Source organism: Odontesthes bonariensis, chromosome 1 (genome assembly GCF_027942865.1).
Source record: "Odontesthes bonariensis isolate fOdoBon6 chromosome 1, fOdoBon6.hap1, whole genome shotgun sequence".
NCBI lineage: Eukaryota > Metazoa > Chordata > Actinopteri > Atheriniformes > Atherinopsidae > Odontesthes > Odontesthes bonariensis.
The window spans coordinates 32,906,968-32,934,681 of record NC_134506.1 but is presented as its reverse complement, the minus strand read 5'-3'; the positions used below and the strand labels follow the sequence as shown (position 1 = coordinate 32,934,681).

Here is a 27,714-nt window from a genome sequence, read left to right as displayed (position 1 = left end):
CAAACCTGCAATCTGTCTTGTCAAGTTAAAACTTTTTTTTACATCCATGTTTTTCTAAGTAACAGCTCTCTTTTGCATTTTTAGATTTTAGACTTCATCCCTCCACATAGTGCAATGCCACTGCTAGGCTTTTCCTACAGATCTGATAGGTAGTGTTAAATGGGTGAGATGTAGGACAGTGTTATTAACGCTAGTCCTTTAGCGGGCCCCGCCTTGCTCTGCTGGGAGCGCCCGATATAGCACTCATTAATTCCTATTTGTGTGTAATGAGAGGGTCATGTTGGATGCAATAAATGGCTCTTTTATTTGGGCGAAGGCTGCAGGGCAGCATCCTCTTATGGCTAACAGTCTCATAAACACCCTTTAGCCACTCTCAGGCTCCCTGGGCGAGATCCATCACACACACACGCACGTACACACATACATTACACAATAGGAGGAAGTATACTAGTTAAATGTGTGGAAAAGGTGTTTAGAGAAGCTAACGTTATGGTAACATCTCTCATTTCTATAGCCGCCATTTGAAAAGACTAGCTCGATTTTGACTGTTAGAAATTTGGCAGTTTTTAGTTTTATTCTTTGTAGACTTGTTGTGAAAGAAATATGTTGTCTTTGTTTTCAAGCATAATTTTGGTTGTCAAAGGTCACTGGCAACTTAAAAACACTGCTCTGGCATTTTACTTGGGACCCCCAAAGTATAAGCATATCTTATTCAGTGAGCAGTTTGGATTTCTGCCTCACATTCTTCAGAGAAGTCGGATCCAGCCTCCCCATCTTTATCTCCAACACACTTCAACTTCAAGTCATACTGCATTTGCTGTACCTCAAGAAGCGAGGCGTCGCACCTCTTTTGCTCTGCAATTATTTTTCATTAGTAGTGTTTTAGTTCACGTGAGAAAGAAATGGGCTAATAGTATTAAACCAGCACGTTGTCTAATTTTCTAATGTCTCAACCTTGAAATCTCCCGTCTAATTGGTGTTCTTTAATTTTCTTTTCTTTCTTTTCTCTCCGTGGCATTTTGACCAAAGCATGTCAAAAATCTCATTAAGAATAAAAAGACGCCATATGTCTTCTTTACTGACTGTAGCAGTGATCAGAAAACAGACATTTAAGATTCCAGTCTGTGGTTTTTGTTCATTTTCAGTTCTGTCAGCTGATAAGGTACTTGATCTTATTTTTTTTTCCCTTTTTTTTTTTGTATGGCACTGCGTTTCAAAGAACAGATTGTTTTCAAATGCTGTTTAAACACAGTACACTTGCAATAAAAGTTGGCCACCGAACATCATCACAATTAAGCGCTCTTATAAGGAAAGATTAAACTAAAAATAAAACCACCCAGCTAACACAAATGCCATAAAAAGAAGTTTGAACCATTTGAGCTTTTGCATGTGAAGGATGTGAAAATACAGAGTAGCACAGATTTCTGATTCATTGCAGTAATTAGGTCCATAATGGAACTCAATCCAAAGTCTACTTTATTCACGTTTAATTCCCTTTACTTAATTAGATTATATCAGTGTGCTCCAAAATCTTTTAGGAGTGTATACGGCTTTGTTAAACATGCATTATGAAATGTAAAAGCTGTTAGAATGTCTGTGACTTCCTTTCCAGACGAAAGTAGACAGCATCTTTAGAGTATGCGAGTTCGTAATCCAGTTATATGTAATTCCCTCATGGTGTGCGCCATTGTCTGTTACTGTATAGCCAAGTACTTTGGAAAGAATTGATGGAGGCAGTAAAACTGCTAGTCCTATTTAAACATTGGGAAACAGCACACTTAGCGCACTCTGCTTTTATTTAGAAGATGCAGGACTTGACATAGAGTATTGCAGCAGAGGATGAACCGATAACCAGTAACCGAAAATGAGTTGCCATGATAGAGTATTTCAGAATAAAATCACAAAATAAAGCATTAAACTCCTAAAAAATTTCAAGCTCATCTTTTAAAACCAACATTCGATGATGATACTGAACAGACCTTGTGGTCTAAAATAACTACACAGTATTTTATGGGAGGGAACCTTAAACTTTGGAGATCTTAATCTGTTTCTTTTAAGATACAGTCATTCTTTTTCACTGTACCTCTTTAGGTAATTCTTATTTAATGACAGACATGACATTTAAGAAGGCCTGCACAGTCTCACTGCAGCCGCTCTATGGTTTCCAGCCTGATGCAAAAACTGAAGAATTACTTCTTCTCAGACTTCTTGTAGTCAATCAAAACTTTGTTGGCCATGAATTTTAGTCCCAGCAGGCATATATATACCCCCCCGACTAAAACAAAATTCTTCTATGTGAGCATGTCAAGATGGATGGAAACCCTTTTTATTGGTTTAGCATTTTTGAAGACCTGAAGTATGGTGCAGTGTGTGTAATACTGTAACTCCAGGGCTTAGAAAAGGCTGGCTTTGGCCTCAGTCAGCAAAAAGCTTTTTACTGGAGAGAATGAGGTGCTGATCACAATCTGCTGATCACAATCTGCTATCTAGCGAGAATCTAGACTCAGCTTTCATACACTGAAAGAGCGAAAGGGGGCTTTAAGAGAGCAGAAGGTGCTTGTGTGTCATGCTTCTCGCAAACATCTCTGTCCAGCTCTGTCTTCATTGTGTCGAATTAGTCAAAGCGCCTCTCAAAGCTCTCTTGTGATGGATGGATTGCGCATTCAAGCAAGGGCCACTGAGGAGTGAGCACAAGTGCGTGCGTAGCCCCCGTCCCAGTGTGCTGGAAAGCTCATTCAGACTAAGAACTATGTGGTTTAGTCATTAAACCAACTGGATCCACACTCCCTATCATGAAACAGAAACAAAAGCCTGGCAAAAAACAGGCCGGTGAATTTTTATGTGATATTTGCGGGCCCATTGGGCTACGACTTGACAACAGATTTGTCTTTTCTTCTCACCACCAAAAGGGAGCACCACAAAAGCTTCTGAGTTCTGCTTCATTTGACCCTGTGCAAAGCATATGTCCGTCCATCCTGCTTGTATTCGGTCCTGAAGATGGACTGCCATAAGGGCCATAGAAAGCATCCCTGCCCACTCTAGTGTGTTACAAAGCCTTCAAACAAAATCACTTGTCATGGGGTCTTTCCTTTTTGGGACCGTCTCTATTTCTCCCAACCCTTTGCCACTTCAAACATGTTACTCTGATGTTTCAGACACATTTTTCTAATGTTTTACACTCCATATAATCTGCTGTGTGTAGCAAAGCCCATTTTACTGGCTGACATAATTGATGGTGCCCGAGACCTCGCAAAGGTCAACCTTGCAGAAAGGCCTCGGTTTCTGTCACCATGGAGATTGCGAGAACACATCAACACACCCACACTCACCCTTCCACACATACACACAGACTCGCACAATAAAAATAGGGATCTCTCCGTGTCCCTTTCAGAAACTGTATTGATTTTTTTATTAAAAAGAGAAAAAAAACACATAATGATTTAAATTGGATACTTCATTAGTATAGTATTCAGTACGTTCTGAGTACATTTACAGGGCTGCTTTTCAGCACAACAAGTTTTACAACAAGCCCTGAAGTTAATTCCCTGTAAATTCTAGCTGTGAGAGCTGCTTAGAGTTGCAGAGATAACACAGAAGACACACAAACACACAAAGAGAAAGCTTCATCTTTGAGAGAACATTTTTATAGAACTTGCTTCTCTCATTTTCTGCCCTGTTTCCTCTGATAAATCAAAGGTGGCGCAGCTTTAAAGTCTGGAAGACAGCCCTCACCGGCAGCGCCGACACCCTTCGCTCTTTGCACGTACACACACATCCACACAAACAAAACACTCGCAGGCGCGCGCGCATGCCCACTTACACCTTATCAACCAATCACACATAATGGAAACCGAGTAAATTTAATTTCAGATATGCCTCAATTTTGAGCCATCTGTAATTGTGTGACAGGAGGCAGACGGCAACAATAAATAAATAAATAAATAAAAAAAAGCAGAAGAGAGAAAAAAATGTGTACATACACACACACACACTGTTTTTGACTCTGAGTGGGATGTCACAGAGAAGTGAATGTGGCCCTGGCTTATTTCTTTCCTGGGCTAATATAATTTTTCCACCAGTGGAGAGTTCCCCCCTCAAGTGCAAAGTAACTGCGGTGGCACGCAGCAAACACACAAATCCCTTGTCCAGACTGGAACTGGCCTTGGCAGGATCACAACTCCCCAGTTGTTTATGTCAGTGAGCAGAAGCTATCCATTACCCAGAGCAAGGTGCCTGATGCCTTTTTTCACCAGCGGTCAAAGTGATATTGGTTTCTTGTATTAAAGGGTTGAAGGAGATGCAGGCAGCCGTGAGTCTGCCAAACTCCCACTCCCAAGCCCAATGAAATCAGGTGTCAGAGCAGCTGAGCTTAAACTGTGGCAAAAGTCCATGTTGCTAATCTTTAGGTGGGCAAGGTCAGGTTTTAGAGGAATGTTGGTACATGAAAGTACTGACAACACAGATGGCCATTTTGAAAGTCATGTCATTGCTAACGTCCAAAAATGTCTTTCTCTGTTTTTGGTGCGGTAAACTGTCCACACACATGCACCTCTCATTACTGTGAGTCGGAAGTGTTTTAGTGGATGGATACAATTAAAAACCAGCAGAGTTTTAAGTCCCACAAGAGTTCTGCTGTGCTCCTCTAATTACTAGAAGCATGTTCTTTTGCTTCACATCAGGTGTTCAAACGGGACTGAGGAGATGCAGCCGACTTGATGGAAAATAATTGTTGCTGTACATGCTGCATACCACCGCTATTATTCCGAGTTGCCTGCCGTGACCCAACGGTCAACAAACACGAGAACGGATTACTAGTTAGCACCATGCCTGCCTCCATATGGGCACAGAGACACATTGGCAAACAGAAGGACAGGAGGGTCTGCTGGCCCGCTGGCCCGGCTGTTACACATTTTTGTGGCAGGGAGACGGGAGGAGGTTGCCAGTCTGACAGACAGAGGTGCTCTTAGGAGGGGAGGCACCGTTGTGGCAAATTAACACCAGTCACCAGGCAAAGCTCAGGATGTGTTGGCATTACCGGTGAGTTTGTTTACCTCATTTCTCTGTAGGTTGCCATCACTCACTGGGATAGTCTATTCTGGTGTAGAAATCTCCCCTGTCTCTTAAACTAGTTAATGGAGGGTTTTCAGTTTGGGGATTTGTGAGCACCTGTGACCTGTGGATGTTGAAGTTTTTCTCTGTAACAGTGAGTGCCAGTGAGCTTAAAAGTACTTTGGTTCTCCTGAAAGTCCTGGTCTAAAGTCAGTTTCGGCATTTCATGGGGTGTTAATAGTTTCGCAGATGCTCTAGTGGTCAGTTAGTAGCTGAGTTTTATAAAGTGTAAACGTTTAGTCCCGCGTGCATCTTTTTTTTTTTTTAAACCTTCCTGCCTTAAAGGATAAGACCGTTTTTTTGACATTGGGCCCTTGATTTCACATTATAACATGATGTTCTACTCACCCCTGCTTGTTGTTGGTCATTTGGAGCTGTTCCAAAGATATTCGCGAGGCGTCTGGCTGCTCTCTTGAGATATTCGGCCATGAAACGGTTTCCTATGGGCAAGCTTATACAGGCACAAGCTATGCTGTTTATAATTTATTAATTACTCTACACTAGCACTGATAACGTGGAGGTGCGTCGCTTACTTAAAAAAATCCGGGTTACTAATTTTGAATTTTAGCCGAATGAATAAATAGGCAGCAGGTCTGTGGGCTGTCTGTGGCAGTAGCACGACGAGGACGTCAGTAACACCCACTTTACGACAAAAATTCAAAATTACAGTAACCCGGATTTTTTTAAGTAAGCGACGCACCTCCACGTTATCAGTGCTAATGTACAGTAATTAATAAATTATAAACAGCATAGTTTGTGCCTGTATAAGCTTGCCCATAGGAAACCGTTTCATGGCCGAAAATCTCAAGAGAGCAGCCAGACGCCTCGCGAATATCTTCGGAACAGCTCCAAATGACCCACAACAAGCAGGGGTGAGTAGAACATCATGTTATAATGTGAAATCAAGGGCCCAATGTCAAAAAACCGGTCTTATCCTTTAACCTCAGCTATTATGCTAACAGAGACGGCTATTCTGTGAAGTTTCACATCATGTTGCACTATGTGCAGCAAGAGTCTTTCCATTGTGTTATTCTGCGATGAGTGAGTGACATGTTGTTATGTGATAGAATAGATAGATGCTTGTTGATGTTAAGATACAGTCCTGACTCGAGGTGTTCGTGAGCTGCCCCAGGCTGCCCTCCAGCCAGCCTTTGCTTGGAACGCTATCATCACTCGAGCTCAGCAAAAGCTAAAATACCACCTCAGCCTGACTGCCTGTTTGTTTACCTACCCTGCTGCTACACAGAGACGGAAATGTTTATGCCTAACTGTAGTCAAATAGACAGGGCTGAAATTGGGTTCTGGGAGCCAGTGATGGGGTACCGAGGCCCTTCTTGTCCTCTCATTCACCTCAATGTGGCCAGGGTCAGGGGGACATGTGTGGTCAGCATCAGGACGCTAGATGTAGATGCTGAGGACAGCTACTGTCATCGAGAGGTAAATAGATGGAAAGAGGGGGCTGATTTGTGCTAACACAAGCCCAGAGATAAAGGACTGTGGTCTCGCTGAGACTGACTGAGGCCCGGCTTGACCAGTAAACAAGCGGTGGGCTGCCAAAATGGCCTGGGGATCAGCCTGAGGCTAAACCTGAAGGCCTCTCTCAGCACCAGGTCTTCTAAACACTAGATCATACGTGCACAAATTTTGGCACGCAACCACACAGCCAAACATTTTCATCTATTATTTATTAGATGTATTATAGGCACCAAAATTGCCACAGAAATTTGCTTCGAACAGACATAACAAGAGGTTTTTGTACAAATGTGCACACGGTGCATCAAAGCAAAAGTTCTGCTTTAAAATACTTTTTTTAAAAGGGTTGTTTGTCTGTTTTTAGTGGGATCTATCATCATCATCATTGTTTGGGAAAACTCATCCTTTCATTTGTCTCAATCTAATTTAATACAATTTAATATTGTCAATAGCTACAATATTTTATTATCGCCTTGTATAAATGCTATCTGCTCTTTCAATCATTTGCACTATGCTTATCTTTAACTTGCCCGTGTTACTTATGTACAACTGCCCTGTGTGCTGGGGACAAATAAAGTATTTTAATTGAATTGAATTTTATCATGTGCCATCTTCCCTTTCTTGTTATCCACTCTGTGTCCACCCAACTTGGAGAGGAGCTGAACCAAGCTCAGAATCACGTTGGAGCAGGTTTTCAGATCAACTGCGGCTCTCTTGCTCTCTTCACTTTCGTGCTTGAAACACTGATAGCGTGCAACACAGCCAGCATGGCAATGTGACGTCTTCTGGCTGAGAATGTGAGACAGTCTGAATCTACTTTCTGCTACTTTCTTAGTGTGTCATTCATCGCGGGAGGACAGGATTTGATCCAAACTGAAAGACACAGTTTCCACTGGGAGTACAGCCGGCCCTGCCTCCTCCTGGTCACCATAATCTTTAGTGTCTCCACAGAGTCAGGTGTAATCAGTCACACACCACCACGTGTTTTGACACCTGTCCTACGTGGTGCAGAGGAAGTAAGCATATTTCTCCTCTGCTTTGGAAACACACACAGACAATCAAAGCTATCGTCACGTGAATTAAGACAGACAGGTAGATTGTCAGAGAGGGATTAAAAAAGAGAGAGAGGAGAAGAAATGGTTCCCTTATATTGTAGGGGGTTTTTTTTTTGAAAGGAGGTTGGATGGCTGGGGAGGCGAGTCACTGTTAATGGGAAGAAATGAACGCGGTTGACTGGTGGATGTGACAGGAAGAGACTGTTCTTAACAAGGCGTCAGAGTCAGTCAGAGTTGCAGATCCATCACTTCTCAGAGGCTTGGCGAAGCAGAGGGGGGGGGCATTTAAGGATATTCAGAGAAGTCTGTGACGGGTAGAGAGGAAGAGGGAGACTGCGAGGGGAAAGAGGGATTTGAGTTTGGCTGACAGCACTGCATTTAATTTGGGCTGCCAGATCCTTTTTCATTTGACTCCCTCTCAACCAGCTTAGAGGTTGCGGAGGACTTGGTGGCGAAGGTTTGCAGGGATGTCTCCGATTAGCAGTGATGTGCCACGTCACACTTTAAGCCGGCCGGTAATTCATGTTCAACAGGGGGATACTCACACATTACACTGTGCTGTGCAGGACGTGATTAATTGACTCACACTCTAATATTGGGTGTAATTTGCCCATCCTCTGATGTGAAACTGACTTTATACTAGACTTACTGTATGCTGCCATCCCAAGGATGCTATAATTGAGTCTTTGCTCAGAGCTGTGCAATTTCTAAACTGAGGATAGAAGCTCAAGGATGGTGGGAATCGCTTCAGGTAGTCTTTCCACCCAATTCTTGGCTTTTAAATATTCAGTGTAAGATTTAAGAAAGCCATATGGTTTTGATATATCTTACTCTGTGTTGTAGTGAAGGTCAGTTGGGGTGAGGGTTCTTTTTTCCATTTTCGATATTTTCTTTCCAGCGATTCAGGTCCTACTGTAGCTTGCTCACATTTCCATTCAGTTCTGCTCGATAGACCCATTTTCCATTTCTGCTCCTATTTTCAGACAATGCTCTTCCTGGCTACAGTGGAGGAGGAGGAAGGCCAAGTAGGAGAGGGAAGAAGAGAGATGGCAGAAACCCTGCTGTCTGCTCTGACAGACAGACACCAGCAAAGACAGACATGGAGAGACAGGTAACACAGAGTGCCACCAACTTTTCTCCCGTTGCCTTAGACAGCTAAAGGAACACGAGACCAATTTAAGTCTGTCACTCAAGACACATTTTGGAAACCGCTTGATATTTCGAAATTTTATGTTAAATTACTGTTGAATAATTTTTTATTTTTTAAAGTCATTAAATGCACAATAACAATATAAAGTTTAAAGTCCCTTTCAAGCTTTCCACATTCCCTTGTCAGTTTACACACATCACTCCACAATAACAAAGCAAAATTAGGCTTTTTGAATGTTTTGTTCATTTATTACAAATCCAGGACAGCAATGTCCCATTTACACAAGTGTTTTAAACTTGCGACTGAGCTCGGTGCGTCCTGCTTGGGTTGTTATTGCGGTGCTTCTGCAACTCGAGTGGAGTCCACTTGTGCCTGATTGAATTCGATGGACATCACTAGTAAAGAGAGCACACACTGGTCTATATAAGGCCCCACAGATCTTGTAAGTCCGAATTAAAACCACACCATTATTTATTACCTGTAGACCTGAGTGACGGGGCTGTCTTAAGGCACAGATTAACAGAAGGAAATAAAGAAATAGAAGAAAACTTAATTAGCATTTAAAAGGCCAAGAAGCTCAGTAGCCTCCATCATCCTAAAACGAAAGAATATTTGAACTACCAGTGGACTTTTTAGATCTGGATGCCAAGCTGAGCAATCTTAAAAGAATGGCCTGGATCAGACAGGTAACCAACAACCCGGTGGTCGCCATCAGTGATATCCAGTTTGATTTCACTGGCTCAAGTGTCAACACCCAGACTGGGAAAAGTTTCTATAAGCATCCCATTACCATTGAGGAATAGAAACAGACACAATAGAACACTTTACAGCTTCTTTGGTCATTAAGATCTCTATGATGCGCAAATGTTGCATGGATTGCCACGACATTGTGTAAGCAGAGGCTGCAGCTAAGCATGATGGTTCATTTAGTGAGTAACACCAATTTTTTCCCATGCAGTCTTCCCTTAAATGGTGTGGTGTGGCAGGGTTTCATAACGGTGACCACCTAATCAAACAAACTAATCAGGAAAAAACATCCCGTTGCTTCTACGTTGATTCAGTTTGCATCAACGATTGCTTCTGAAGAGCTGATGTGAATTCCACAGATACGTGGTGGTGTGGCCGGTGTGTGTTTTGTGGTCCTTGGGCCTGGCAGCTATCGCAGCGACACGTGTGTCTTGGATAAGCCCACTCACTTCCTTCCCTCCAGATAAGACCAGAGAGCACAGGGATTAGAACCCTGGCCTTTCTTTCAGATAAGGCCAGAAAGGCCTCACACATGCAGCTCGGTATTGTTTTAGCTGTTCATTTTCTCAGTCACCCTCCACCTCAACACCAGCAAGGACACACACACACACACACACACACACACTCTGGCATAAATGGTTTCACTAACAGAGCATTCACATATGTTTTACTGCTTATTGTCTCTTTCAACAGGTTTGACCTTGGTGTCACACACAGACAAACGCACACTTTGAAACAGAAATGATCCTCAGACTGAAGAAAGCAAACCAGCCAGGGGGTTAAAAGGCATCATATTTTCTTCTTTTTTTTTTTTTTTAAATATATGTCAACTTCTGGCTGTGATGGTGCCCTCATCTTTCCATGGCGCCCCTTTGTTTTGAGTTGTCCCCTCCAGTTGACCCTTTGCTATGTCCCGTGCTGATGAGCCTTGTAAACAGGCTGTTTCCACACACCTTGCTCCGCTGTGTCGACGCTCAGCGCCTCACAGCTCTGATGTGGGGCCTGCTCTGATAGTGCATTCCAGCTGCATGTGCTGAAAGCTAGAAACCATCTCACCATCAGCACCGACCCCCACCACCCACAATGCAGTGTTGCCACCTACTAACCACGTCTGACCCCAGGCTCTGCTCAGCCCACCCTAAGATCCTGACAACAAGTATCACAGACCAGGACAGGAAATGCTCAGTCCTTGTCGGTAGGGCAGACAGACGTTTACTCTATCAGCAGCGGAAGACTGATGAGATTAGTTTTGGTGGAGGGCAAGCCTCCCGCACAATATGTTTGAACTCCAGCTGCTCCTGATACCTCCTCTTCCCTTTACACACATTTAATGTCAGTCCCTAACCTCCACCGTCACCACTTACATAAAAACCAGGGGTCGTCCTGTCAAGTGGTTGTCAACAGATAGTATTTGTGCAAAACTAAACACATGGCTATGTGCAATGTTAAGTGGGACGTGTTGATACTGATTAGGGATTTGCCACTGATGATGGTCAGGGTTTGCCTTGCTGGTTCCTTTAGAAGGGAAAGAAGTGCACATTTATTCACCCAAGCTAGTAAGCGGTAGTGGCTGTTTTGATTCTAGAATACAGTATATTACAGAATAAGGCACACAGTTTTGTTGACTTCAGTCAGATGTATTCAAGCCATCATATATTTTCATAAAAGCACTCACTAAAATAGGGCCTCTAAAGCTAATCTGCTGATTCAGTTTGCTGCTTTTTCATATTTAGGGTCCTAATTAGATTGCAACACAATATTCAACAGGCAAGCTTTTATCTTGACACTCTGTTGTTTCCACGGTTTCCACTCAGCACATAATACTCGTAGAAGGATGGTAAAAAGGAGGAAAAAAAAAACATGACTGATGACTCTAGCTAGAGGCTCATAAACATACACAACCAGCACTGATTGATTAAGTTTGCTGACTTTTCTTTCTTAAACACGAGTTAAAGCAGCACTCTGTGCTCTGCAGCCTGGGCCTGCTTCCTGCCATTTTTTGTCTCCGGGGCATTTTTTTTTTAGCACAAGCAAGGAGGAAAGAAAGAGGGATTGGACCTGGTGACCAGTGGTTCCTCACAAGTGACTTATAGGCACTCAGAGTGACTGATGCCTCGGCTCACCATGCGAGCAGAGGCAGTACATTCATTCACTCTGAGCCAACCAAGTTATGAGAGCTTTTTTATTCTTATGAGCTTTTCTGGTAACTGGGTTTTCCCAATGCACATGGCGAATTCTTTGATAGATGCTGCCCTCCGTGTCCCTTCGGTAAATGCCCCGTGAGTACCCTGGAAATAGATGGATTATTATGTGGGTGGGTGACTCTACTGCAGTGGAGCAGTTCAGTATGCCACACAGGAAGTGCATATTGAAGAGCAAGACACAACCTCCAGAGAAAAGGCCCATTAGGATAGGAAATAACACACCCCACTAGCAGCAGGGACATTTCAGGTTTTAAAAATTCGTACATCATGTTTCTTATCTATGCAATTACAGGTGATAAAGAATTCACATTGAAAATGCAGATATAGGAAATCCTTCAGTCTACAGTTTTCTGAGGTGTTTTTTTTTTTTTGAACTTCTCAACAATAGTTACTGCGCCTTGTTTGACGCATTTCTTCAATCTGTTTGCTTACACTATAGCTATCTTCAACCCTCTCTGTATGAAATAACCTTATGTTGACCCTCCAGATCCTACAAGTCACTGCTCTGGCCAACAGAGAAAAAAAAACAACTCAGCAATGACAAAAGCGTTGTCACAGTCTGCAAGCAAACATTGAAGAGAACAGCTGCAAGTTTTGTACTGACCATGCAAACTGCTGTAGGCTTTGTAAGGTCATTATATGATAATGAAAATCATTACAGAATTACATGGGGGTTTAGGACATGAGAGCAGCAGGGAGGGGAGAGGAGGGCCACATTGGGTTTGATAAATGGACTGTGAAGGTGCCCATCTGGCCCTCTCCATTGGCTTTTTCTTCCTGCTCTTTTATCCACTCTTGTCCTTTACTACCTCTCTTTCATTTCCCTCCTCTCTTTTCCAGTGGGGCCAGTGTAAAAGCGAGCAGGCCTGTAGTGAAAGATTAACAGAGTGCAAACGCAACTCAGCTCTGTGGAGGAGAAAAGAGGAGGGGAGACGGGTGGAGGTGTTTATGACCTAAAGCAGGGTTTGTGCCTGACTTGGGAAACCCCGTCCTCCCATCACTTGGTTTTGAACAGTAGGAGAGAAGGCAGCTATTGACCTTTGCCATCGGAAACAGTTGGACAGCTCAAGGTGTGTGAATTGGCAGAGTTTGGAGGCACTGAGGTGGTAATACATTACAAGGTTTAAAAAATATCCTTTTCATTTGGCCCGTAGTTCCTGTGCTTCTTAGATTTGAGAGGGAGGAAAACAAAGATGGCAGTTGCAAACAGTTGTTTACTGAAAATAATTAAAATAGCTGCAAATTAGCTGCATTTAGGGTTTATAACAATGGGCTTATGATAGGTGAAACTGTGCTGCACAGACAAGTGAGATACATAAATTACTTAAAAGTATCTAGTTCTTACTGTGTGAGTAACAATTTTACATTTGCTTTCATTTATTTTTATACTTATTTTTCAGAAATTATTTGTAGAAAGCATTTTTTATTAACTTTATCCAAAATTCTTTTGTAATTCAGTTACTGTGACCCTTCAAAAAGATAAATCATCAAATAGACACTCTTTAACAAGCTGTGCTGCCTCTAATGGCTGTACTCTAACAATCTATGGCATAGTACATCTGTTGCTTGTGTTTATTACTTTTCTCCAAATTGCGGAGAGTTACTGAGGTCTTTATCCAACGACAAAGGAAACATCAGCTGACATGGCATGCAAAGCTAAAGGACAGAGAAGGAGGTCCACGTGTCCACAGCTGCACCCATCACTCAGCCGTCCAGCTCGACCCATGACCCGTGGGGCTGTCCCAGCCTCCATGGGCTTTATGTTTCCCTCCATTGTCACCCTCTCTTGTCCTCACCTGGACAGGCTGCTGCTATACAAAAGTCCAGTCTGTCATCAAAACCCAGGGTCACCAGGGGCCACAAGGGGCTGGAGAGGTTGAAGCTGTGCCCAGCCGGGGATGACCCCACCAGTGTTGTCAGCTACCAGTTGCACCCCTGTGGAGATGCATAGTGTCACAGAAAAAAGGAGGAGAGAGACCTTCATCGGCTGGCACTTCATTCCCGGAGTGGTGACATTTCTTTTGTGCTGTCGGTGACAGACTCCGCCCTGATTCCTGCACGGAGGCGGGAGAGGGAGTTGGTAGACAATGGAGGCCCCTCCATCCCAGATGGGAGTTGGAAAGATTGTCAATGTCATGCCCACAATAAAGATGGACAGATCATAGCCTTGTCTAGTGTAACCAATGACCTCCTTAAAGCCTTAGAAGTGGATGCACCAGACTACATGGGGCTGCCATCATGCAAATACTCACACTTTAAGGGTTCACTGGACAGAGTAAACACAAGTTCTCATTGCACCTCTCACAAAGACATCATTTAGTTATCTGAGATTGCTGAAGTGTGTTTGGCCAAGTACTCAATGAATTCTTCAAGACAAAAGGTTATGCCATTCTAGATACATGTCACACAACCTTTTACCATTAAAACTGCCTAAAAGAATGTTGCAAATAACTGAAATAACAGCATGCCTCCTGAACAAGAAAGACGTGGGAGCTCAACAAACTTCTAGATTATAGTACAATGCAAAAGTCACGAGCCACCCCTCGTTTGTTTGTATATTACCAGACAAACAAGAAATAGGTGCAGCAATTTGTATGTGTAAACACAGGCAGTATATGAGGCAGTGACGGAGTTTGTACAAGTCGAACATGCTTGAAAGTCAATTGGTCTGATAGTCTTTATTCTTCAACACAGCTTGAACACTCTTCAGTAAGTTATCGAGTAATTTCTTCAAGTGGTCTACAGGAATAGTTCTCCAGGCTTGTTGAAAGATCTTCCAAAGCTCTTCTTTGCATGTTGGCTGCCTTTTGTTCCGTTCTGTCAAGATGATGCCCATTGGTTTAATAATACTGTTCTTCAGTCCAGTTCTTGTGTCATTTGGAATACCTCAGCCAGTTTCCCTTCCCTTCCCTTCCTTAAGAATGGCTTCCTTACAGCCACCATTCCAAGAACACCATTTCTGAAGAGACTTTAGTGAACAGAAAATGGATCATTCTCTCTGGTCTTGTATCAGGTATTTACTGGATTTGTTCCTATTTTTTAAGGAAATTACTTTTAGATACTGTTCATCTGCTGTAGCCTTTTTTTTTTTTAGGCCTGCCACTTTGTACAAAAATACTATTTCGACTATAACAGTCTGTCAGACTGTTATCTTTAGCATTGTTTATCGATGCTACTCAAGAAATTGCAACAAATTACGTGTCTTGCGTCTTCCCAGACATGTAGTGAACGTGTGCGTCTGCATCACGGTTTAAATCTTTTTTGCCAAACGAGTAAAACACAACCTTGGAATATTCAGGTGTAAACTGTTTGTTAACTGCAAACGTAGTGTGCAAATTTTTCGTGAGAGGGAAATTTTACAATATAGCCACTTTGCCATTCAGTAGCTTCCTTTTGTAGTGTTGGATCTGACTCGTAATCATATGTATGCGTTTTGGAAACAGCGGATGCAGGGCAAAGTGTGGAGAAGGTTACATCAAGCTGTTCCTCAGCACCATTAATGGTGGCAGTGCTTTGAATGGTGCCATAAACCAGCACTCTAGTTGGGATCGGTTGGTCTGGGCACGTTGTCAAAAATGCCTGTGTGATGTAAGTTGCAGCAGTTTGAGGTGACGGGTTAATCAGATCTCCCAGACAGAAGGCCCTTCATCGCTCCCACAACAGCGGTCTTGTTTTGAAAGCAGTACAGACAATGCTAGCTCAGTCTGTTTTCCTTGGCATAAGTTAGAAGCCAAAGGTTTTGCTGGCTGCGCCCTTGTTTTCATTTACCTCAAGGGTTTGTTCTTTGCAGCGGTGGTCAAACACCTGCGTGTGGTGGGTGGAACTCTCAACCCACAATTCCGTTCTCGTTCCCTATTGTGTGTGTCTTACGTTGTGCCACGTACTTTTACCGTCATCCGCATTGTATTGTTTACTTGTCCCCCCTTGGTACAGGGCACTGAAGGAGAAAACAAATAACAACATGTCATCTGCCTCTTTCATCACCAGCCTGCCTGTAATTAGCGCAAGCGCAGTGGTTAGCCTAAGAAGATGTCGTCTAATTTGTCTGTCTTTATCTAAAACACGTCTGTGTGGTCCCTAAGAGCGGGCACATTCGTGCAGCGAGATCGCCTGTGGCCTGGGTGTTTGTGAGGTGTGTGTTTGACCGTAAATTATGAATTCTTTTCTCATGCACCCACCCCTGTTAAGCAATCAGTCAGTTATGCATGACATGACCTGACCTCAGCAGAACCCCACAGCTGCTGTTGCCGTAGCAATCGTCCTCCCATCCTAGTTTGCTTCAAGGCTGGGAAGCACATCAGAGTACGTCTCATTCTTGCAGGAATGTGCTTTGAACAGGATAACTGATGATTCCATTTTGTTACCTTCTACTTACTGTGCAAACAAGTTCTGCCCATATAAATATGCACTTACCTCCATCTTGCCTGGTTCTCAAACAAGTCAGTAATTAGCCAATGAGTTACATGCTTTCTCTCACTCTGCGGTTAAGTATGGGACTGGAAAGTTTGCAGCGAACACTCCCTCTTTGTTATATATCTCTGCTTGTCCTTGCCTTGAGCTCCAAGTGACTAAATTATTTACAGGTTTTAATTGAAGCAGTGATTGCAAAATTATGCATTTCACAATCAGATCTTGTCAGTGTACTGTGGCATGGAAAGGGAAAAGGGAGAGTAAAAAATGTCATTAAAAGTCCCACAGACATTTAAACACACTTGTTGAAGACACAGTCGCCCATTAAAGGCTGCCTTTTTTAATATGGAAACATGGTTTCTGTTTGGAAAAGACAAGAGGGGTGGGGGTGTCGAAGGGCTGGTTTGGGCCTGTTTCATTGGTAGTCAGGCAAACCAGGACATTCTTTCTGGTCAAACCCAACATCCCATAGAGCTGATAGAGCATGATTGGGTGTGGATGTGTGGCAACCATGTGAAACAAACAGCAACAACGTAGCATTATGAAACGATAGAGGTTGTTCTCATCAAGAATACTCTCTGTAAAGCACGCCTTATCGGATTTAAATCTATTTTGTTCTTGGATTGATAGCAATTCCCCTTAAAGTACTTGAGATGAAACTTTATCAATCCACTCCAATACTGAATAAACATTGCTGTTGTGGTATGTAAGCTAATGAGTACAGTGCAACTGAGACAGAGAATCATGTTGGGCTCTGGAAACATACAGATAACCTGCACAACAGATGCGTATAAAGTTTTGGATTGTGTTTTGTGTGTGGTTTGTTCCAGGCCTGTGTTTTGAGGTTAATTACTTTTGTGCTGCAATGCAATGTTGAAATCACAAACCTAACTGCATTAATGTATGTGGTGTTTAAACACACACAACCACACACGTGTACTGTACGTTAATACATGCATGCACACCACATGCACTCCTTAAAAAGAAAAAGAACACACACACCTCCCCCCTTGAACTCCATAAACACACATCTTTCTCCCTTTCTCTGTTAATTATAACCTACACTGCTGGAACACTTTATTTCATTGCGAGCATATTGTCTCTTCAAGGCTGGCAGGCAGGTCATAAATTATCCTGAAGGTGAGGATGGAAGTTGGAGGAGATAGTTATGAAAATTTCATCTGTCTGCCGTAGCGGCTGCAGCTGCTCCTGTCACAAGCTGTGTGCTGGAGGAATTACACCGGGTCAGCGTGTGCGTATGTATGTGGGTGTGCTCCTCAGTTAGCTTTATATGCGTTGGTATGTGAACACATGTGAGCAGCTACAGTGTGCGCAAATATACGTCACACACTTGCACCCTTGTGTATCTCCACATTCGTCCCCGTGTTCCGTGTGTGTCGGTGGGCCAATGTGTACAGCAGTTGGCCAGGTAAGACCTGCCTGTCAGTGTGTGGAACATCTCTGGCATCCTTGTCACCCCAGGGCCCCCAGCTCTGCCCTGAAGCAGGGAGACTGGGCGGGGGGACAAGCTCGCAGGGCGGTCCCCAAGCTGTCTCTGTTCATTACTGCTTCAGAGATGGGACGTGGCCGGCAGGTGGCCAGACCTTTAGTCCTCACCTACTGTGATCATCTGCCGCTCTGTTCTTTGCGTGTGTAGGTGGGTGGCTGTTCAGGTGTGCTTGGGAAAGAACAAAAAAAAAAAAAGGAGACAGCAGAATATCGTTGACTTAGGTAGGGAAATGCTTATCTTACATTTGACCTACGAATTTGTGTTTGTGACAGACTATTCTGTTGAAGCACGGTATCTGTGCATGCACATCTCTGAAAGCCTGTGTTTACATATTGACACGTTTGCATCTGGGAGAAGCTGGAGCGCTGCTTTGGCATTTTCCTGACGTAGCATCGAGCACGTCTTCGCGACAGACAGCCACTCAAAGTGGCAATTAGTAAGAAAAGACAAACACAGTTAACCCCCCCATCTCCTCCTAAGACAATCCACAGTTTCCTGCAAAAATTCTATTAGGGCCAAAGTCCATAGCTGTTAATTACAATTCTAACTAGCTGGCTTCCTGACGAATGGATTGCTTCAGCAGTGATGTAGGATAAAAGGGATATCAGCGATTTCACTTCCCCGTACAAAGGCTGCCTCTGAAATGGGTCATCAATCCCATAGTGATAAATGTCTGGTGGAGTAATGACTCTCTTATCGGCGCCGGATTACTGCAGATATTTGTAATTAGTGTAGCCACACAAGTCCCCAACAGATGTTTTGGAGCCGGCACAATATTAAAGCCTTGGTTTATTGCTAAATGGGAACTTTCTGGAAATAATAGGGATAGTCAGAGCTATTGTAATGCAGCAGACATAGGTGAATCTGAAGATCCCAGTTTATAAGTCAGTGGGAAAGGGTGCATTTGCTACACACACACACACACACAAATTTATGAACACATGTTCGCATTTGTGAACTGCTAAATACACAGCCTGTGGTCCATCCTTTAGATATTGTGCTCACTGGTCACATGACTGTGAGAGCCAGGGGGCTCCTCTTCTCCCCCTTTTCCTCCTCCTCCTTCCGCCCTAGAGGTAGCCACTGCTACGCCAGGGGGAGTGAACGATTCGCTTTTAACTTCCATTTCTCCTACTTTGGGTCGAGATTCACAGGCAGCCCTGAAGTTTTTCCTCCTTCTTCCTCTTGCAGCTCTCATGAAATCACAATGAGATGTATTCAGCCTGAGGTGTAGCGCTATTCACAATGCAGTTTGACACTGTGAAGCCCAGCTCCCTTCGGTTTTCCAAATACACCTGTACAGACGGACCACTGACAAGCCTGTATTACTAATAAAACTGTCCTCACTAGTCGATGTTATTTAATATAGATGTAACGGTAGAGACAGTTGTCTTTGATTCTTTCTGTTTCCCTTCACAGATATGTGAATATGAATGCATTTGCATCGTGGAGAAATGGTGCCAGTGAGCCCTTTGTGTCTTGACTGCGGGTTTGTTTAGGCTTTTGTTCTGTTGCCAAAACATACACTGACCCACCATCCAAGGAACCTAAGAAACCTATACGTACACGCACAGCCTGCCCGCCACTGACAGACGTGTTAGCAGATGCAGCCAGAACTGGTAATGGCAGGTGATTATAAGTGGCACATGTGCCAAACTAATTAAACCCCTGGGTTGACAGCAGCATTTGGTAGCACTGGCACTCTGGCATGCTGGCATTAGAATAATTGTAGCAGCAGCACATTTCACCTGCGAGACTGCAGCTAACAGCATCATTTATTTTACAGCAGGTTGCACCGGATGTTACAACAGAGGCTCGAGTTAGCTTGCTTTAGGTTTGACGTGAGTGGAAAATGCGGGCGCAGATGTGACGCCTCCTCGCTGACTGTTTGAGGCCACGCTCGCTAACAATAGTTTTTAGATTTTACACAATAGAAAGCACAGAAATGCTTCATCAGGCTGCTACACTATTTACTCCATAATGATGAAAGTGAGGGAGAGAAATGAATATTGCTGCCTTTCACTCATTTATGGATATAGAGCGTAACAACGGGTCATCTTTCCTCCTGGAAAGAGGAGGGGTAGATGAGCTGCAGCACTGTGCTCAAGCCTTGTGCTACTTCTTATTTCTTTAGATTGAGCTACTTAGAAGCCAGGCTTTCTTGTGATCTTTTGAAGTGGTCTTGAGCAATAGTTCTCCAGGCTTTCTGTACTTTTTTTTTTTCTTTTTTGGACATTGGCTGCTTTTTCACTCATTTTCGGTCAAGTCCTTTAACCTGATCATTTTCAGAGGAATGTCTCTTTTGTTTTTGAAGTCGCTTAAAGAAATTACAATTAAGCTTCTCGAAAAGGGTTCAGGCTGCGTTCAAGAATAAAGGTGCTTGTACCAAACATTGACATTCAAGCTTGTTAGAATTGTGCAAATAGTTTCTGCTTTCGATACTGTGTTAACATGTTCGTTTCCATGTCTTTTATTGTATTGCTTCACCTATCTCCTGTTCACCAGCAATGTACAGTGAGATGAGTTGTGCAAGACAACACCACTTGTAAACTGCGTGTACGGTACACAGTTTGCATATTCATATGCCCATATATATGTAAGCCTAACATAAATATGCGTATAAAATTCCTGTAATATCATATCATATTATTTTTGTTGTCAGGAAAGGAACTTGGATGTTCTTTTAAAGAACATCAAGCCTGTTTTAATGAGGAGATTCAAAGGATGACAGATTCATCCAGCTTGATGACCCTGCTCTGCATGTCCCCCAGCCTGAGCACAGTATACCAGGCAGGCAGGAAGGAGACAAGGACATGAGGACGAGTCTTTTGGTTTGTTCACTTCTCAGGTCATTGCTTCTCCAGCTGGAGGGTTGGACCTTTGAGTCCTCATCACGGAGGTCAAAGCTGTGCCAGGAGGCCAGAAACTGCAACAGGAGGCCCACCTGCACACATTCTGTACATTTCCTCACGTACACTTACCTACACGCACACAGCTGGAGAGTTGAGTAAGAATTCAAAAGTCCCTGCAGTTCTGTAGAAACTAGTCTGCCTGTAACCGACTTGACTGATTCATGCGATTGCCTTGTGTCATACAGCAGGTGTGGCTAGGCCAGGTGCGCTCTGCGCCGCATCGCAAGGTATGTGTGTGTGTACTGAAGGCAAGAGGTAAATCTGATACAGTCTGTTAGGGTAGTGTAGTGAGCCAGGTTATGCAAGGTATTTGAGGTCATTGCTTGTACTGTCAGATTTATGGGCTGTGGCGTGGCATATGATACACTTTCATGTGATCTCCAACCAAGACCAAGACAACTGTGCTCTAGTATTTCCATGCTGTAAATCACAATGATGACAAATCGCTCTTGCACATTTTCCCAAGAGGCTGCACTGTCTTGTCCATTTTCACGTAATTGCCACTTTGCTTTACTGCATATACTGTATATCACTTGCTGAACCATCATTTGCTTTATTCGGGCTTTTATTGCACATGCTCAGACTGTGTTCACTCTTGATAGCGACCGTGTTAAGCTCATTGGAGAAGAAGTGAAAAATCAGCTCTTTGAAGGCACAACTAAGTGGCCGATGGCTGCTGATAGCTGGGGCTTAGTGGATCCTCATTATGTGCTGTAGCAAGCTGATTAAAATGTTTGATTTCCTCTCAAGTGTGTGTGTGAGGGTACAGTCAAGGGCCTGTGTGTGTCCTGTGCACGTGCAAGCGTACATGTGGACTTGCATGCTTAAGCATAGGCCTTTGGGCTGCTGCGGTGTGTTATCTGCTTTTTCAACCTTGTCATACTAATTACAGTCCGTATTTACTTACATTCTCTTTTTGTTTTCTGCCCTCGATAGGCATCTGTGAGCGCCTCTGTCTAGGCTGTTCTCATTAACAAACTGATGATGTGTGATAGGTCTATCTTGTGATGATACAGGGAGCTTTTCCAGAAAAAGAGGTTATGATACAAATGTTGTCAGCATTTTGCAAACACAAAGAGCTATGCTCTTGTTATCAGGGATGCTGTGATTGCAATTTTGCCACTCCTTGTTGGTGGGGAAATACTTTAAGTTCAAGTAAAAGCCAAATGAAATAACATCACCAACAGCTTGTATCAGACCTTTATTACATCGTAATATTGCCCCCGAATTCTTCTTTGGTTTCTGACTTGTTTTAGGCCTGCGAGTTGATTAACAGAAAAGAAATGCAGTAGAAGAAGAACAAAAGGTACTTTGTTTTCCTGAAATTTCATCCACCAAAAAAACTTGACGCTGTGTGTTGGTGGGGATGCCTTCCTGTTACTGTTGAAGAACCACATGATAAATGCTGTTTCCAAGGCACGATATTTGCTCTGGTTTTCAATAACTTACATGAGCAGCATCTAAAGAGATTGATTAGACAAAAGAATTTAATCAGATGTAAGAAGTATCCACATGTCACTTGCGAGTGCCTTAGAGATTAAATTAGATTTCTGCTCTTTATTTTCTGAGCAGCAGTGACATCTGTCAAGTCACTGATCCCATCCAGCACATGCGTCCCTCACCACAGGTCACCAAAGGAAAGACGAATGGACCTGACCACACCCTAAAATGACCCTGGCTCTTTGGAAGTTAAATTTCTGATTAACCAGAGCCACTAATGGTACAGTCACTGAACTCATTATTCAAGCCTACATTTGCTATACAGAGACTTACAATGGGATTTGTAAATAGTTAAACTGGACAGGAAGCTGTGTGAGTATACATGGTGCGGTGAGCAGGGTAGAAGTCGGTTGGTGGGCTGTTTTTCGGTGGGGTGAATGGTTTTATGTGAGTCTGAGTGACTGATTCCCAGACACGGAGCACAGTGCATCCTGAATGGTTAAATGGCATTTATTCAGCCGGTTAGTCTGGGAAAACATATGGTGCCATTTGGAGGCCCAGACTGGTGCACGCTGTTCTCCTGTAATTAGACTGGCCCAGCAGAGCAGCTACATAACTGCTTCATGATAACCACCCTACTGTAGCCTACAGTGCTGCTGCCACCCAGCCCTGGCAGCAGCACAGGACCAGCACACCACATTACACATCCAGTTAACACACTGTTCGACACCAGCGAACACCAGTGACACCGCAGCCCTGGCAGTTTGTGCCGGCAGCCAGATTTACTGTACATATGTGAGGGCACAAACCAAAATGTGCTTCATTTATTTGTGCTTGTGATATGCATGGAATTTGATTGTAGTTTACTACAGCAGCAACTGCGTGTGCATAATTAGTGAGTGAGGCTGCCTTTAAGCTGCATTTTGGATGATCTGAGGATTTCAGAAAAATAAATTAAATATATTCATGTATTTTACAAAAAATATTAATAGCCATTTTATTTATGATGAATAGCTATCATTTTGTGATCTTATAAAATGACAATTTATTCACAAAAGCTTTGCCCTTCCACTTTATTGCAATATTTCATACCTTATAAAACACAAGGTCATTGTGGAGTTCGCCTGCTGTTACCTTTGTCTGAGCTCCATATGACGAGATATAAGTATACTAAATGTAAAGTTTTGAGTATCCAATACTCACCTACAGTTCTGTAATTTACCTGTTTTGTGGAGCACACCTGACTGTAAGGTGTCCTTTATTTTTTTTTTTATTTTTTATTTTTTTTTAACCAGCTCATTGTCTGGTCTCATCTTTTGTTAATCGCACCCCACCTTCCTTCTACATTAGGATTAGTTGAGCAGATTGTGGGTCGAAGGCGTAGATTGTATTGGCAAAGCCACTGGGGCGTCAGCTGGGCTGTTGTCCCGTCAGGAGGGGGGGTGAACAGACTGGCGGCCCGGCGGGAAGGCCCTGTTAAAGATACACTGCTGGGAATCGGACTGAGCCAGTGCCTTGTCCAAACCATGCACATGTACAAAGACATCAACACACACACACACATGCACATACACACACACTGTGGGAGAACTGGTAAGGAAAGTGGTGGGGGTGTCCAAATGTGGGATGAAGATGTTTCCTCTCTCATTTATAAAATCTGACACCACAAGTCTGCCCTCTTCTCCTCCTCCCTCATCAACATCCCTTCACAGAGATCACAGACACACATGCACGCACATGCTGGCGCACACAGAGTGAAACTCTAAGCTGCAGTATAGCTGCAGTTCCTCTTACTACCAGTAGATCTTGGCTTCGAAAACAAAATGCATCTATCTACTGTAAAATGATTACATCTGCTTGTTTGTTTCACCTCTGTTCCGCTAAACCTCCTTTGACTAAATATGTATCTTGTGTCTCCATTTAACGCAACAAGCGACGAAGCCACAGCTGAAAAGCCCCCTTCAGAAACCATCAGAAATGTGCAGTTTCACAGATTCCACTGCAGTATTTTTCCATGTCAGTGTGGACAATGATTTGAACATCTCAGTGGCATTAGAGGACATTTCTGGGTACAGCAGGCATCGTCACATTTCCCCACACATAAAGAGCCACAATCATATGTGCAATCCATACCCGCTTAACATGCACGTATACAGCTACATACTGTACTACATACTGTCTAAGGCCAGAAGGCACCGTCTGCATGGAAGGCTATCCTCTTGTTGTCTGTTGAGCAAGTAAAGCATGTGAGTACCGCCAAATTTGCATATGCAGACATGTATATTTCAGTAGCGTTTAAGACACACATCACTGGCGGTAAATTATGCATGGAGTTGCTACAGTGGAGGTGCTTGTTTAATGCTCTTGTGAAGGGAAATTGAACTGTGTTTTCTTCTGCAAATGACACTCGAGGCCCAGGGCCCGTTAAAAGTACACATAGCAGGCAGCCCGTAAATGGACTGGTGCTGTACACAGTATTCCCTTCTTACAAAGGGGGCCGAGCGTAGGGAAAAGCGTCCGACAGGTTCTTACGGCTAAGTAATAGGATTCCTGCCTCTCCAAAGGGACCGACTGAGGTGTTGTTGTAGTATCCTTGTAGACCACTCTGTCTTTTCATATGTGAATGTGCGCTTGTATTTGTTAAATGCGGTGCTGTGGCAGAGATGAGTGACTGAATAATTCAAAACTGGCATGTCTCACAAAATGATGCAAAACCGTGCATTGGATTGTCAGTGGGAGGAATAGAGTGTTGCAGTAAACACAGCCTAAAAGGCTCTTATGCATTATAGACAAGCCTTTTGAAACTTTTTTCTCATATGCAAATGGAACACACACAGCTGCAAAGGCTTAATATGAATCTCTCCCATTCATTGCAAATCCAAATGAGGCCTACGGCTGTGTATGTTTATATTTTGCGCATAAGACTACCAGAGGAGGATGGAAGGTGTTGGTCGAAGCACACAAAGATTACAATAAATGACACAATTCTGCTGATATCAGTGTTTACTTTAAAGAATGAACGATTTGAGCTCTGGCGTTGCCAGCACACATCAGCTGTGTTCTCCTAAACCTTTCCTGGACTGGCAGAATGCACTGCAGAGGGTGAGCATCATTAGATATGTCATTTAAGACACCTATGCTCTCCCACTGCTCTATATTTATCCACTTGCAAGTCTGTAACAGGCCCTCAGGTCAACACATTGTGTCCCTACCTGTCAGCTCAGCAGTGGACCAGACATATGTGGTGGATTGAGACAATATGAAGCCACCTGCAAGTCACCCTGCCCTCGTCTCTCTTTTCCTCTCAGCTCTCTTCTTTTCTACCCCTCGTTGCTTCACCTTGCCACTGGATGCATATGTGACCATTGGTATTTGCTTGATGATAGAACATTTCATATTTCTCTAACAACAGCCTTGTTTAGCTTGGCTTAGCCTAGTAAATCAGCTATTTATAGAGTTTGTTTTTGCCACCTCTGTGTGGTAAATGATGATAAGCCGAGCCTGTAATAAACAATCTCGTAAAAAGCTCTGCAGCTCAGCCCTCAATGGCCTTAGGGGCTTGTAAGAGCTTTATAACACATTTATTACCTCTTTAATGGCCTAGGAGCTTCCAGCCATAACACAAGCTAACACTAATTTAATTTCCTGACATATATTGACTTTATGTTGTCTTTAAGTTTTGGTTATTTTGCCAGCTTGATTGATTTCTACCAAGTCCTATAGAAAGCCCTCCTTAATGGATTGTGGCACCAAAGAGACCTGTAGTATATTCAACATGTGCCTCAATTATATTTTCACTAAGTATTCTGAGTCTGGTTAGAGAATAAAAGAATCCATTACTTTTGTTGCCAAAAGCGCACGTTCACTCAGAACAGACGAAAGGGCCAGCATGGGGAATAAAGATATTTGATGTTGAATCTCCCCCTATTTACAGTAGGATGCCTGAATAAACGTGTTCAGAAGCTGGAAGGTGCATTATGACCCGTAACCCTGAGGTATTTGAAATGGAACAGCAGGACTGACTTTGAAAAAGAATAGGAAAGGTGCTCTGGGCTCACTGGTTTATACCTTGATGTGATTTGGACTGAAAAATGAAAAAAGCCTGTTTATCTGTTCTTTACCTTTTGTGGCTGAAAACTGCAGGGTTTAGGAAGGGAAGGCTGTTCAGATCCACTGCTCTGCTGGCAGTGGTTGGAAAAAAGGAAATCTTTTGTTTCTGTATGCGAATCCAGTAGAAAACGATTCACTGAGTAGTACTGTAAGACGTTTTCTTGATGTTGGTTGCTATTTACCTATTTTTCCTGTAATCTATATCTATTATTCAAACCAGAAGTGTCAATGCAAGTGACATTACTATGGCATTACATTTGAAGCATCTAATAGGTCAGACTGGGCCTTTTTTTTTACAAACTTTCCATCACCTACATGCCCTCTCTGTAGCAATTTACCCATTATGGTTTATTAAACTAACTGTTGGGCTTCAGGATCTACTTTTGGCTCCAGTTCTACTCTCTCCAAATATCTATTTCAACCTCTCCTCCATTGTTCTTTTGTTGGAAAAGAGGCAAGGTATCAATCTTTCATGTTTTGGAAAATTTCTGATGAGTGCTATTTGCCCGAACCTCCTGCTCAACAGAGATTGTGGAGCTGGCGTGGGGAGAGATACACAAAATTGCAGAGTAAATCAATACTGAGCCAGTAATGTTACGGGGGGGGGGGTACCTTTCGAAGAGCAGACTTGAATTCGTACGCCTTGTGTTTTTGATCTCTCACTGTACTCATTTCATTCCAGACGCAGTTGTTATCATAGTTGCTGTTGTTTGTATGTTATTTTAGCTTCTTTCCCAAGTAGCTATTTTGCAATTTGGACAAAAACACAATTGAAAGTCCATCTGTTCCCAATGCTCCTAACGTCAGACAGATGGGGCTGTCTATTGAAGCCATACCGGGATGCTGGCAGGTCAGAAGCTTCGGTAATGAATACGCTAAATATGAGTCCAGACTGATTTCATCATAACAAGTTTTGCATTAGCTAAAATGTAAAATCATTCTTTTATGTTAACTTAAGCAGTTGCACTTAAGTCTTGGCGATAGTCTTAAAAAAAAAAAAAAGGACTCGTGCTCGTAGATATTTGTCAAAGTGGTTTAAGTCTCATGAGACAGCTGCGGTTATGGCTTTATTGTTGACAAACCCAGATCTCTACATGACTTAGTGAAAATGATTTGCTATTCCACCGTGACAGTTTGTTGTGATGGAACAAAGAGATGAAGGTTTAACATGCATTAATATGCAATGGTGGCTGTGCTAATATTCTTTTAACTCTTCAGAACAAATTCTTTCCCTTCCATTTGTTTTCATGTGCTTTGTTTTTAGGCTACTCAGACTACAGTGACGGCACGCGTTGTCAGCATGAGAGGCCCCGGTCCTAATTGAACCCCTAACCACTAAACCTGACTGTACTGCTCAGTATTTAGTGGGACATGCAATCCTGATTCTGGTTGAGCTTCACTGGGCTACTAGAAAGGCCGCAGCACTTTACAGAGGCCACTGCAACTTTTGAGGAGTCATGGGATTTGTCACATGCCTTCACTTTCAAACTCCCCACGTCGGGTTTTAAACCACTGACCTTATGCTTGTCCAATTATAAATGTCAAAGAAAATCTTACTAAACACTTCATACGTATCACTTACACACTGCACATG

General features: G+C 43.1%; 1 protein-coding gene across 3 annotated transcripts in view; it reads left to right on the top strand.

Moving 5' to 3' along the window:
* The window catches only part of fto (FTO alpha-ketoglutarate dependent dioxygenase), a 121,912-nt gene that overhangs the window by 43,969 nt on the left and 50,229 nt on the right, over positions 1 to 27,714 (top strand). For all 3 annotated transcript variants that reach the window (XM_075464682.1, XM_075464666.1, XM_075464675.1), the window contains one exon: positions 8,621 to 8,748. In XM_075464682.1, the coding sequence (XP_075320797.1) occupies positions 8,621 to 8,748 (128 nt within the window). The remainder of the gene's footprint in view (positions 1 to 8,620; positions 8,749 to 27,714) is intronic.